The sequence below is a fragment of the Theropithecus gelada genome, chromosome 15, assembly GCF_003255815.1.
Source record: "Theropithecus gelada isolate Dixy chromosome 15, Tgel_1.0, whole genome shotgun sequence".
NCBI classification, from domain to species: Eukaryota; Metazoa; Chordata; class Mammalia; order Primates; family Cercopithecidae; genus Theropithecus; species Theropithecus gelada.
The window spans coordinates 31,693,422-31,705,425 of NC_037683.1; the positions used below are offsets into that span (position 1 = coordinate 31,693,422).

At 50.7% G+C, this 12,004-nt stretch overlaps 1 protein-coding gene across 2 annotated transcripts in view; it reads left to right on the top strand.

Annotated features, from left to right (window-relative positions):
* Positions 1–2,000: 2,000 nt before the first annotated feature.
* The window catches only part of EPB41L4B (erythrocyte membrane protein band 4.1 like 4B), a 157,908-nt gene continuing 147,904 nt past the window's right edge, over positions 2,001–12,004 (top strand). For both annotated transcript variants that reach the window (XM_025360668.1, XM_025360669.1), the window contains exon 1: positions 2,001–2,550. In XM_025360668.1, the coding sequence (XP_025216453.1) occupies positions 2,248–2,550 (303 nt within the window). In that variant the 5' untranslated portion in view covers positions 2,001–2,247. The remainder of the gene's footprint in view (positions 2,551–12,004) is intronic.

The following is a 12,004-nucleotide window of genomic DNA, read 5'->3' on the forward strand; positions in this document are numbered from 1 at the left end:
ACACAAAGTAACCCATGCTCTGTAACCAAAAGAAAGAAAATGGATGCCAGTCTGGCAGAAACCACAGCTGCCTATTATATGGTCTTTAATTAACGATAGCTATTATCTTTGTGAAATGATAGAGGAAGGTTAAGCTGACATTAAACACCTATGGCAGTAGGGATGGCTTTGTGGCACATAGTAAGTTCTCAATAAATGTTTATTAAAAGAATACATTTATAAGGGAATAAATAGGAACATACATTAAAGTGTAATCCTGCTCTATGGGGAAAAAAAAATGGAGCCCAACAAAATGAGGGCACGATTTTGTTGAGTCTAGGAAATGAGCCAGGAAACAAGGGATAGAGACAAATGGCACATTTCTGAAAAGGAGTTCCTTAGAGACAGGGCTGAGGGCTGTTTAATTAACATGTAAAGTTACTGTGGAGGAAGGGAGTGCATAAGGAACTCTCCAAGGTTTGTTGATGACAAAAAACTGAGTAGTGATGGGAAGGATAATGGAAAGTTCTCCTGGAGGAAGTGGGCGAAGAGGTGGCAATTGAGCTCTAACAAGAAGGCAAGAAGGTGATTCTAGCAATCAAATTCCAATAGATGCCTATCAGACTAAGGAAGTCAAGCTACAGCTTATGACCAAGAAAACGATCTAGAAGTTAATGTAGACTGTTTGCTGAGAACTTCGCCCCAAGATAGTTCCAGACAGAAAGGCAGGAGAAATCCTGGGTGTCTTATTCCTTCAAGCTATTCTAACAGAATACCATGAACTTGTATTATAAACAACAGAAATTATTTCTTATCGTTCTGGAGGCTGGGAAATCCAACACCAAGTTGCTGACAGATTCAGAGCTTGGTGAGGGCCTGTTTCCTGGTTCATAGAGGGTACCTTCTCACTGTGTCCTCACATGGTGGAAGTGGCAAGGAGTTTCTGGGGTCTCTCTCTCTCTCTCTCTTTTCTTTTTAAAGATTAGTCAAGTGCAGCAGTGAGAAGGGGAGAAAGAGTGGAACAGGAGTTTGATCTGTAACTGACTATGAACACTCAACTGAGATAACTCTCTACCTTTGGACTAGCCTCTGCAGTCTCTTATTTTTTAAAAATATTTTAGAGATGGGGTCTCACTATGTCATCCAGGTTAGGCCCCAACTCCTGAGCTCAAGCTATCCTCCCCACCAGCCTCCCGAAATGCTGGGATTACAGGCATCAGTCACTACGCTCTTTCATAAGGGCACAAATTCCATTCCTAAGGGCTCTGTCTTCATGACCTAATAAACCCCCACCTCCTACTCCCTAGGGGTTGGGATTTCAGCATATGCGTTTTTGGGGTATACAGACATTCAGGCCATAGCACTGGGGGTTCTGAATAACCATTTGAAGTCAAAAAGCCCATAAAAGAGCAATGCATTGATAAACAGAAGATACATGCAGCTCTGGCCCATTCACACTGGGCATAAAAGAAGTCCAAGAAGGAGCAATTAAAATCTTTGAAGGGCTGGTTATAGAGTTCAGATAATAAGAATAGGGAACTTTAGGTTCGAAAGACAAAGATTAAGAAAGAGCAAGAATTATTATATCTACACTATTCATTCTCGGGGCCTCAGATCTACTCTGCTTCTCAGTAATTTTCAACTTCACTAGCCTTCTCTCTTATTTATGCAGCCTTTATCTCAATACTGGACCTGAGATCTTGAGGAAAGATGTTTTCCTGCGTAGCATATTGGAAAAATACTTCCTCTCCTCGCCGGGCCTCAACTTCCTTATGTGGAATGAGTCCACTGGACTGGAATGACAAAGAGTCCTTCCAGCTCTGAGATTTTAAATTGACAGAACTTAAGTAGCAATTCACAAAGTTCATAATACTGTGAACAGACAAAATGCAAACTTACTCATCAAATATTGAAATTCTAAGGTTGAAACTTGACATAAAATGCAGTCAAAGGAATGCCTGAGCCTTGGTTTTTCCTGTGTGGTGGAGAGAGTAGTGCTTAAATCACTATTGTGNGCGGCGGCGGCGGGACGGCCCCGAGCGCGCCCTCCCGCCTGCGGCCACTCTCAGCCGGAGCTGGCCCGGCCGGCGCGTCCCGCAGGCGGCCGGAGCGCGGCCTCGGCCTCGGCCCGAGCTAGCCCCGGGCCGTAGCCCGCGAGAGGCGGCGCGGGCGGCCGAGGGCACTGACGGCGTCGCGGGGCGCTCCCGGGCGGCGGCGCAGCGGCAGCGGCGGCGCAGGGGGCGGAGGCAGGGGGCGCCCCCAGCCAGGATGCTGCGGTTCCTGCGCCGGACCTTTGGCCGCCGCTCCATGCAACGCTACGCGCGGGGCGCGGCGGGGCGCGGGGCCGCCGGGCTGGGGGACGAGCGCGACGGGGGGCTGCGGGGGGGCCCGGCCGCCGCCTCCTCCTCTGCGCTGCCCACCGCGCCCGGGGGCAGCGTGTTCCCGGCGGGCGGCGGGCCCCTGCTCACCGGCGGCGCGGCCGTGCACATCTCCGCCGCCGGCGCCGCCAAGGCCACCCTCTACTGCCGCGTCTTCCTGCTCGACGGGACCGAAGTGAGCGTGGACCTGCCGGTGAGTGACGGGGCCGGTCTGGGGCACTGGTACCTCGCGCCCCTGGGAGCAGCTCCCCCTCCCCCAGTGCTGGCCTCGGGGGCGCTTCCCTTGCACCTCCCTGGGGATCCCCTCCCCCATCCCCTTCTCCGAGCACTCCTCAACTCTGTTTCTTCTTGGGCCACCCAGTCCCGGTCTCTTCTGGGGCTCCACCTTTGGCCCGCGCCCCCTCCTTGGCACATTGTGCCGCGGCGTTCCGATTTCTCTGGCGCCCACCTAGTCCTTGGGGCCTCGCCCCCTCCCCAGTACACACGGTCCCCAAGTCCCGAGACCCCGCCCCCCTGACGCGGGTGGCCGGCGCGCCCCTTCCGTCCCTAGCTTCCAGCAGGGGTCTTCCTGATACTGGGTTGTTGGGTGGAAGATGTCAAATCAATGTGAGGCCGTCCGTGGGTGTCCAGCTTGTCCCCCTTAATCTCGCCATCAGGCCTTGATGAGACAGCAGAGAGGAGATCCCCTTGCCTGCTGCTCGGCAGGCGCCCCAAGTTTGGGAGGGGGGGTTTAGAAGACCATTTCTGCTCTCTGCTGATTCCCTCTGGGTACACCCTACTCCCATTCGTGAGCCCCATCTGCCCCGCAGCCTCGCAGCGGGTAGGGTGACTTGGGAGCTAACTCTAGAGTCGGCTCTCTCGGACCTGTCCGCCTTGCACCGACAGAGCCCTTGCTGGGGCGCTGGGAGTCGACCCCGGGGTGCCCACGGGGCCAGGCGCGCCTGACTTTCTCCCTCGGGTACCGTGCGTGGGGTCGGCGGGGCACCCCAGGGCGGCGGCACCTGGGCCTGCGTCCCGGGCACCCGCCCACAGGTGGTTGCACCCCCGCCCCGCGCCAGCTGAGAGCTAGGCCGGCGCTGTCGTCCCCTGCAGGGCGTCCAGTTACCAGTGAGTCTTCCTGGCTGAAGGGGCCAGATCAGATCAAATCAAACCACACATTAACTGGGCGCCCACTGTGCACCCGGCGCTGCGGCAGACGGTGCCTTCGGGAATTTCTGGGTGTGACTGAGGACATAGCAGTAATTGAGCTTTAGATGAATGTTAGATCATCTCGAGGATGTCAAGGGAAGAAATAACATACCCGTACTTCCAAGGAAGCATATAGGCCTTCCTGGGTGCGAGAAATGTTTGGACTTCGTGAGAGAACTAGGAACATGTGAAAAGGGTCTCAGATGGGAAAATCAGAGCCTGCCTGGCTTGGAGTTTAACGCTTCCCCGTGTAGGTTGAATTTCGAGACAGTTTCAATTTATGGCAATTTTATTTTTGTGGTTCTTTGTGCTCTCCATAAGATACCATTTTGCTACGAAAATACCCTTTTGGGGCCTTTTTATTGATGGAAAGGGAGCCAACATTCGGGTGCTTAGAGCTGTTGCCTTTAAAATAGCATTAAAATGTTACTGCTCCCCAAGAATGAGGCTCTCCAGCCTTTATTCAGCTGAGAGAGGAGGCCTGAAGAGCCGGGGAGGAGGAGAGGGGAGCAGGCTGCCTCTGGAGTGGGCAGCTTGTGTTAGGAGAGGATGTGGCGTAGTTTGCATCTCGGATCTGGGAAAGGAATGCTATCCTTGGGAAGTTTGACAGTGCTCCTTGCCTGTGGTTTTCTCATCTGTTCCCTGGGGATGATTCGTTTATAAAATGTATTGCTTGTCAGCTCCGTGAGACAGGCTTCAGTAGTGTGCATGGTGAATAGACCCAAACAGGTACACAAGTGAACAGGTTGGGACAGGAAGGCTTGACTGATTCCAGCCAGTGTAGCCCTCACTGGAGCCTGGTGGGGGAAGGGGATATTTGCATCCTAAAAGGTTTCTTCACTTTATAAAAGGCTGCTTGACAAAAGAATTCCCCCGTCCCAGGTATTCCTAGGATGGCAAATTTCTTGATTCCTTTATGATGTGACTTAGTGAAGCCCACATTTTATGTATGCGCACACACACACACGTATGTGCCCCCTGTCCACAGGCAGATAAAAAGCAAATGCTGGCTTGTGTCACGTGAGCTCTCAGGTAGGAAAGATGAAGAAAAATTGCCAGTGGGCACAGCTCATCGATTTAAAGATTTATTAGATATTAGGACTGCATCACAGTCTCCTACATTCATCTTCCCAGATCTGAGTGTGTGTTCCTGTAATTAATTCTGAGTTACGAGGTTAATGCCAGGCAGCCAGCTCCCCAATGCGTTTGTAGCATTTGCTGCTCCTCAGACCCACTTCACTGGGCTCACTCTTTATACTGTCCTTTTTGGCATTTGGCCCCACTTGTTATTATTCTCTTTTGTGTTCCTGGATTTTTACCACTTCCTGGGCCCTGGTGTTGCCTTTCTGCTTGTCGCAAGATAGGATTTACCTTTGACCGCGATACCCCAAGCTGGCTTCTCAGGCACCCAGAGACGTTGCCGGGCTAACTGTGTCTCCTTTGTAATTAAAACCCTCAGGCAGCGTTAGCCTTGAGAATTCCTTTGCTTAACCTCCTAAAAGTTGGCTATGTGCTGTCATAAACCTTTTTATTAGCCCTAGTTAGGACGCTTGCGTTCTGAAATTGTCCAGAACACAATAACACCCTCAGTGTGACTGTGCTGTGGCACCTCAGTCCAGTCCAGACCGCATTTATTGGGCGTCTCCCATGTGCCGAGCTCTGTGCTGCAGACACAAAGGTGAATGAGATGTGGCCTGGAGGCTCTTGGGAAACTCAGGTGAAAACAGGTTTCTTTTATTCTGGGTGATGCTAAGTGATATGACAGGCACACCCAGACAGGGTGCTGTGGCCGGATGGGATGGGGGAATTGGAAGGACTTCCAGGAGACTTTGACACTTGAGATTATAGGGTCTCAGATCCAGTGTCCCTTGGCAAAGCCATGGGCCAATTGTTATATATAATAAAGGGAAAAGCAGCTGCAATTGTTTCTTCTGATAGGACTTGGAGCCCCCTTCTCTAGTGGTAGGTTGAGTCACCTAGCATCCCTGAGTGTTCTGTTTTTGTTTTTGTTTTTTGGATATGGGGTCTTATCCAGGCTGGAGTGCAGTGGTGTGACCACAGCTCACTACAGTCTTTTTTTTTTTTTTTTTTTTTTTTTGAGACGGAGTCTCGCTCTGCCGCCCAGGCTGGAGTGCAGTGGCCAGATCTCGGCTCACTGCAAGCTCCGCCTCCCGGGTTTACGCCATTCTCCTGCCTCAGCCTCCCGAGTAGCGGTGACTACAGGCTCCTGCCACCTCGCCTGGCTAGTTTTTTGTATTTTTTAGTAGAGACAGGGTTTCACCGTGTCAGCCGGGATGGTCTCAATCTCCTGACCTCGTGATCCGCCCGTCTCGGCCTCCCAAAGTGCTGGGATTACAGGCTTGAGCCACCGCGCCCGGCCACTCACTACAGTCTTGATCTCCTAGCCTCAAGCGATCCTCCCACTTCAGCCTCTCTAGTAGCTGGGACTATGGGTGTGCACCACTACACCCGGCTAATTAAAGAATTACTTTTGTAGACATGGGGTCTCACTATATTGCCCAGGCTGGTCTCAAACGTGTAGGCTCAAGCGATCCTCCTGCCTCAGCCCCTAACAGTGTTGGGATTACAGGCATGAGCCACTGTGCTTGGCCCCTGGGTATTCTTAATCTTTGCTATAGATAGTCAGCAGCTTTTCAATCTTTGATAAAATAAAATGTGAATAAAAGGATCTTTTAAAAAAAACTGTAACATGCAGTCTAAAGTGGACTTGCTGTACAAACCCAGCTTCCAGATGAGCCCTTGCTCTCCCTACTGACCAGAGTGCCAGCCTGAGCCAGTCCTCTTCAGAAACCCTGGCCGTGCCTTGGACAGCACCTCCCTCTCCTTAGCCCAGCCCAGCCCTGCCCAACCCTCAGGTGTGGTCTGGTCAGAGCAGGGCAGGGCTCCCTCCCTCAGTCTGCCCTAGACGCTTTCCTTCTATTAATGCAGCTGAAGATCCCATTAGTGTGCTTGGCAGCGGCACCCACTGTTGACTCATATTAGCTCTCTGTTGACTAAATCCCTGGCATCGCTTTTGCTCGTGTGGCTGTTGCTCAGCCCTGCCTCCCGTTGCCCTGTGTGCTCAGTGTGGAAAGCTGTTAGGACGTGTGGCCGGCCAGTTAGTACTCCCACCATGCTTTGGAGGGAACGGCCCATTGTTGCATTTGGTGGTGCAGTTGCCTTCCCTGCATCTGGAACTCAACATCGACTCATTGTGGTCCAGTGCAAACATGGGGGATTTCAGAATTCGAAGATCTACCTTTGCATATTACACCCTGGCTCTGCAGCTTTGGACAATTTCAGCTCTCTGAGCCATTGACTTCCTGATCTTTCAAATGGGGATGTTGGGAGGATTCAGTGATGGGAAGGCCTCAAGGTGCAACAGAGTGCTGAAAGGTTGCTAGTAGGTTGTAATCTTAGAAACCTCTCCTTCCTCTACTTTGGACTCTGGAAAGATTTGAAGAAGTTTCCAGTAATAGACATTAAAAAAAAAAAAAAAAGCTTGCCAGGCAGGCTAACCATTGCTTGGCTCTTCTTTAGTGGAAATTGGAAGTTGGATGTAGTATGAGAAATGCTTTTTAAAAGTTTCACTTTGGATGTGAGAAGTGATGTTTTTTCAGCAAAAACAGGATAATGCAGGTTTTTAGTATTTTAGGACTGAAACCTCTGATCTGACATAACATATGTGATACAACATAAAGGTTATATGGCTTGTTTTGGAGTTGAAAGGGACCCTGGACAGCACCTCCCCGGCCCATTGGAGAAACTGGAAAACTGTGGTCTGTGGCTATAAAGTGACTTCCCTTCAGTCAGTTAGTGAAAGAGTTGGAACGGGCTGCTTTGAGAACCCTGATTGTCAGCATCTGAAGGTGTCAAGCATAGGGTCAGCAGTGGGAGGGAAGACTAACCCCACGTCCTAACACAGGATCATGGAAGGGGGTTGGGGTACGTTCCTGGCAGTTGGAAATAGAACCGATTTTCCCAAACAGTGGAAAAACTGGATCCCTGTGGAAAATGATCCCAACTTCAGTGTTCACAAAGTTCATCTGGGACTTTTTTTCTTCCAATTAAAATTCCCAGAGCACACCGCCACAATTTCTTTTTTTTTTTTATTTTTTTTTTTTTATTTTTTTTTGAGACGGAGTCTCGCTCTGTCACCCAGGCTGGAGTGCTGTGGCCGGATCTCAGCTCACTGCAAGCTCCGCCTCCCGGGTTCCCGCCATTCTCCTGCCTCAGCCTCCCGAGTAGCCGGGACTACAGGCGCCCGCCACCTCGCCCGGCTAGTTTTTTTTTTGTATTTTTTAGTAGAGACGGGGTTTCACCGTGTTAGCCAGGATGGTCTCGATATCCTGACCTCGTGATCCACCCGTCTCGGCCTCCCAAAGCGCTGGGATTACAGGCTTGAGCCACCGCGCCCGGCCACAATTTCTTGATTAAGTATATCAGGAAGCTCAACTTTTAACAAGTTACTCCAGGTAATTCTGATGCAGGTGGTCTCTTCACAGCCAATGAAAAACCCTGGCTCTAGAACTGTGAGAACAGAGGCAGCTACACCATGCATTATAAACCGCTGTAGCAATGGGGCGAGGGGTGGTAGGGGGGTTGGCAGTCTTTGAGCTGGGGTTTGACCTGTACTTTAGGGAGCCCATTTTTGTCACAGTGGAGTGGAGGGCTAGAGGAGGGACTGGAGACCAGTCGTGCCATTGCAATTGTCAGGTAAGGGGTGATGATGGCCTGGGCAGGAGAAGGGGGTCATGGTAGAGCAGCTCACAGGTGGAGTCAGGTGGGTGTGTCAGGGAGGGTGAAGGTTTGAGATAGGGCTGTCTTCACTCTTCACTGGTTGGGAAGAATTAAGAGATCCGCAGGAGGTCAGAGACCACAGCTTCCCATTTCTACCCTTTCCCAAGGCTCTGGCTGCCATGGGCACCCTGGCTTATCCAAGGCCTCTGGGTGGCTTGCTTTTTCTGCCCCTGTAGGGTAGGTATTGGCTAAAGGTGGCCTTCCAGTGCTTACCCCACTCACAGCCCCTCAGACCTGGAATGAAGCCTTGGATATCTAGTGAGTCATGAGTTTGTGTTATTTTTGGAAATGCCTCCTTTGTTTTAAAAGGAAGACTGAGGTTGGGGGTGAGAGAGGGGTAATGAACACCCTTCCCAAAGAGGGTGTCACAATACAAGCAAGAGCACTAACTGCCCTTCTACACTTGCCGGATTTGTCAGTGTTAATAAGGGGCGGGGGTTGGCCTGCAGGGGGAAGGGGCCGCAGCCCAGCCTCTCCAGTGCCAGTAACATGACCCTACACTGGTACAGGGCTCTGAACAAATATTAACTTGCTAAGCACTTTCACGTGCATAATCTCATTGAATTCTGTTCCTAGTACACTGCAGTGGATGAAGGCACAGGTCTGTTTCATTTTGAAATAGCAGAAGGTCGATGGGGGTGGGGCCTTCCCTTAAATTCTTGCGTGGGGACTTATAAAAAATCCAGCCTGGCAACCACAGAAATCCTCCGCCTACCATTTGTCCTCAAAACACGTGTTCCATCCTTGCCCACTGCTTGACTCCCTTTGGCCAGCTGGGGGTGGGCTCCTCCCCGGGCCTCTCTGCCCTGCCTGGAGCCTTCTCCTCCAGTGGGAACTGCACTCCAGTTTCCACCTGTAGCCCATGACTGCTGCCTGTGGGCAGGGTCAGCTGCTGATTCATCTGGGTGTGTTTCCCAGGTTCGTGTGTGTGCTCTCCTTTCATTTCTCATTTACAATGCGTTCATCAAAGACCCATTTGAAAATACAGAAAGGTTGGAACAACATCTACAGTTTCGTTAGATAAGCACTGTTAAAATTGGGGTGCCCTTTCATCTGTGCTTTCTTTTATATTTAGATGTAAACATGTTTTTAAAATGATGAACTTATATGGGTTGATGGAAGTGTGTCTCCTCCCGACCTCACACAGTTGAATAAGGATGTTCGACCTGGAGCTCGTGTCTCTTTAGGGTGAGGCCCTCGGCCCTCCTCTCTACATTTCCTGGGACTCTTAGCTGGGGTGGGGAGCCCCCCAGTGCTGGTTAGCCATCTGCGCTGTGTGCTGCCTGTTGCCCCTGCCTTGGTAGGAAGCAAGCTGCCTGGCACTCTGACCCTCCTCACCACAATTACCTTCTCTTGCTGGCAGGTTAAAAGGTCTTGTTGATGTGACCTCAGAATCCCCTTGCATCTGAGAGTACCTGCTATGAGGTGGTTTCAACTCCTGCCAGCCCAGGATGCCTATGACTCTGCTACCAGCCAGAGCTGATCTGGCAGAGTGGGGCTGGAGCCTGGCAGCATCCCTGGTGTGTCCCCCACCAACCCTAATCCCTCTAATCTCACTCCTTCTGCAGCCTCCGTGGCCTCTCTCTAGAGCTGGATTAATTTTACTAGTCCCACTTGATTTTAATTTCTGGTTTATTTTAAATTGTTTTCCAAAATGTTTTTGTTTGCTCACAGTATGTTTTCTTCAGTTAGCAAAGGCTTACTGAGTACTTACACTGCAATAAGCATGAGGGAGGGTATTGGAGAGAGAATAGTGTTTCTTCAGCTCCCAGTCTTGAGGGGCAGAGTAAACAGATGCCCATAAACCAACATGGGGTGGTGCCAGGGGTGAGCAACTGAACTGTGGGCTGGAGTTAGAGAAGGTTCTTTTTTTCTTTTTTTGGTAACATTGGGGGTCTCACTATATTGCCCAGGCTGGCCTGGAACTCCTGGCCTCAGGAGATCCTCCCACCACGGCCTCTCAAAGCTCTGGGATTACAGGTGTGAGCCACCACACCCAGGCAGTTGGAGAAGGTTTGATCCCCAGAGTGACAATGGACTTGTCCCAAAGGATATGTAGGAGTTCAGCTATATCTGGGTGGAAGGAACAGAAGGTGCAAACGCATGGAAGATGGAGGTCAGAAAAGCCCCCATCCCTGGGCTCCAGGTTACTTGGGGTAGGGGAGCCAGATGAGCTCTGGCTGTGTCCCTGGATCTGAAAGGAGTGAGTGAGTGGGTACCCTTTGAAGTGAAGATGATGTCGGGAGCCCATCTAGGTGATTATCTTGTTGAATCCTCACAAAAACTGTGGTGATGGTTACTGTTATTATTCCTGATTTGTAGAGGAAAGAATCAGGGTTTAGCAGACAGGTTAAGAAACTTGCCCAAGGTCATGTAGCTAGTAAAGGCAGACTCTGGCTTGATTTGTGGTCTGGGAAGGTCTCTGACAGCACAGCTAGGTGAGGGGAGTGGGAAGGCTCTGAGCTTGCCCCAGAGGTTCCGAGCTGGATGGAGACCCCTGAGCCCCCCAAAGGGTTTCCACCTTTGTAGGCCACTTGGGATCACATTTTCTTCTTTAGTTAGACTCATTGAATGTCATTTCACTCGAGTGCATAATGGTTTGATGGCCATAATTCAACACTCAGATCAGAAGTAGGTGATGTTTTTAAAAAGTGCTTAATAGAACTACATTAAAATTATCTCAAAGAAAAACATTTTCCTATTCCTATCCTGCTGCATAGCAACTGGTCGGTTTCACTTTGTTCCTTTCCATCTTGGTGCTTTTGTATACATGTTTATAAGCGTGGTGTATATCCTTTAAAACATTTTTTTCTTTTCTCCTCCCCATCCACATTTCTTGACAGGCTTCTCACCAGTTTGGTGCGTATTCTAGAATACTTAAATTCAACCCTTATTCTGTGCTGTGTGTGATGTGGTTTGAGTGAGTAATACCTGTCTCTGGGGGCTTAGAGGTTGATATGCAAAGCACCTGATCACTTACGCATCAGGCAGCCCCGTCTCCAAGGCGTGCAGAATCGGTGTTGCTTCCCTTCATCGCTGCCGCCTGGGAAGGTGCACGTTATCATCCCCTTTGCAGATGGTCTTGGAGAGCAGATGGCCTCGGGCCACTCTGCTAGTAAGTACAGGAGAGCCAGATTGAATTTAGGTTTCCTGACTCATTTTCCAGTGCTCTTCCCCTCAGCCCATGCTGTGCACACCCAGCCTTCCTGTGTTGAGTATGTGTTCTCTTAGAACTCCCTGGGAAGGTCAGAATTTCATGCAGTAAAATCCCGTGTCTTTTCTGAACCACTTTGCCTTTCAGCATCTCTGGCATTTGGATTCTGTCTACCATTTCTCAGCATTTTTTGCAGGTTCTTTTCCCCAAAGTCATAGCTGGCTGAGTGCCCAGCATTTTCTTCCTGAAGCTAAGAACCGGAAGATGATATCCCAAGGGTCCTGTCCCGCCCGTGGGATCTTCCGGTGCTGCCTTGTTACCCAGCTCAGCTCCCCCCGGGTGGAATGGTCTGCCCTGCAGCTGTGAGGATGCCAACTGCCTGGTTCAGCGGGTGCCTGCAGAGCTGGCATCCCTCCGCTCTGTGGTTTCTTTTCCATGCCTGTCTCATGAGCTGAGTGTTGTCTGCAGCCTAGCATTCGCTCAGGTGGGTTGAAGTCGGCCTGAT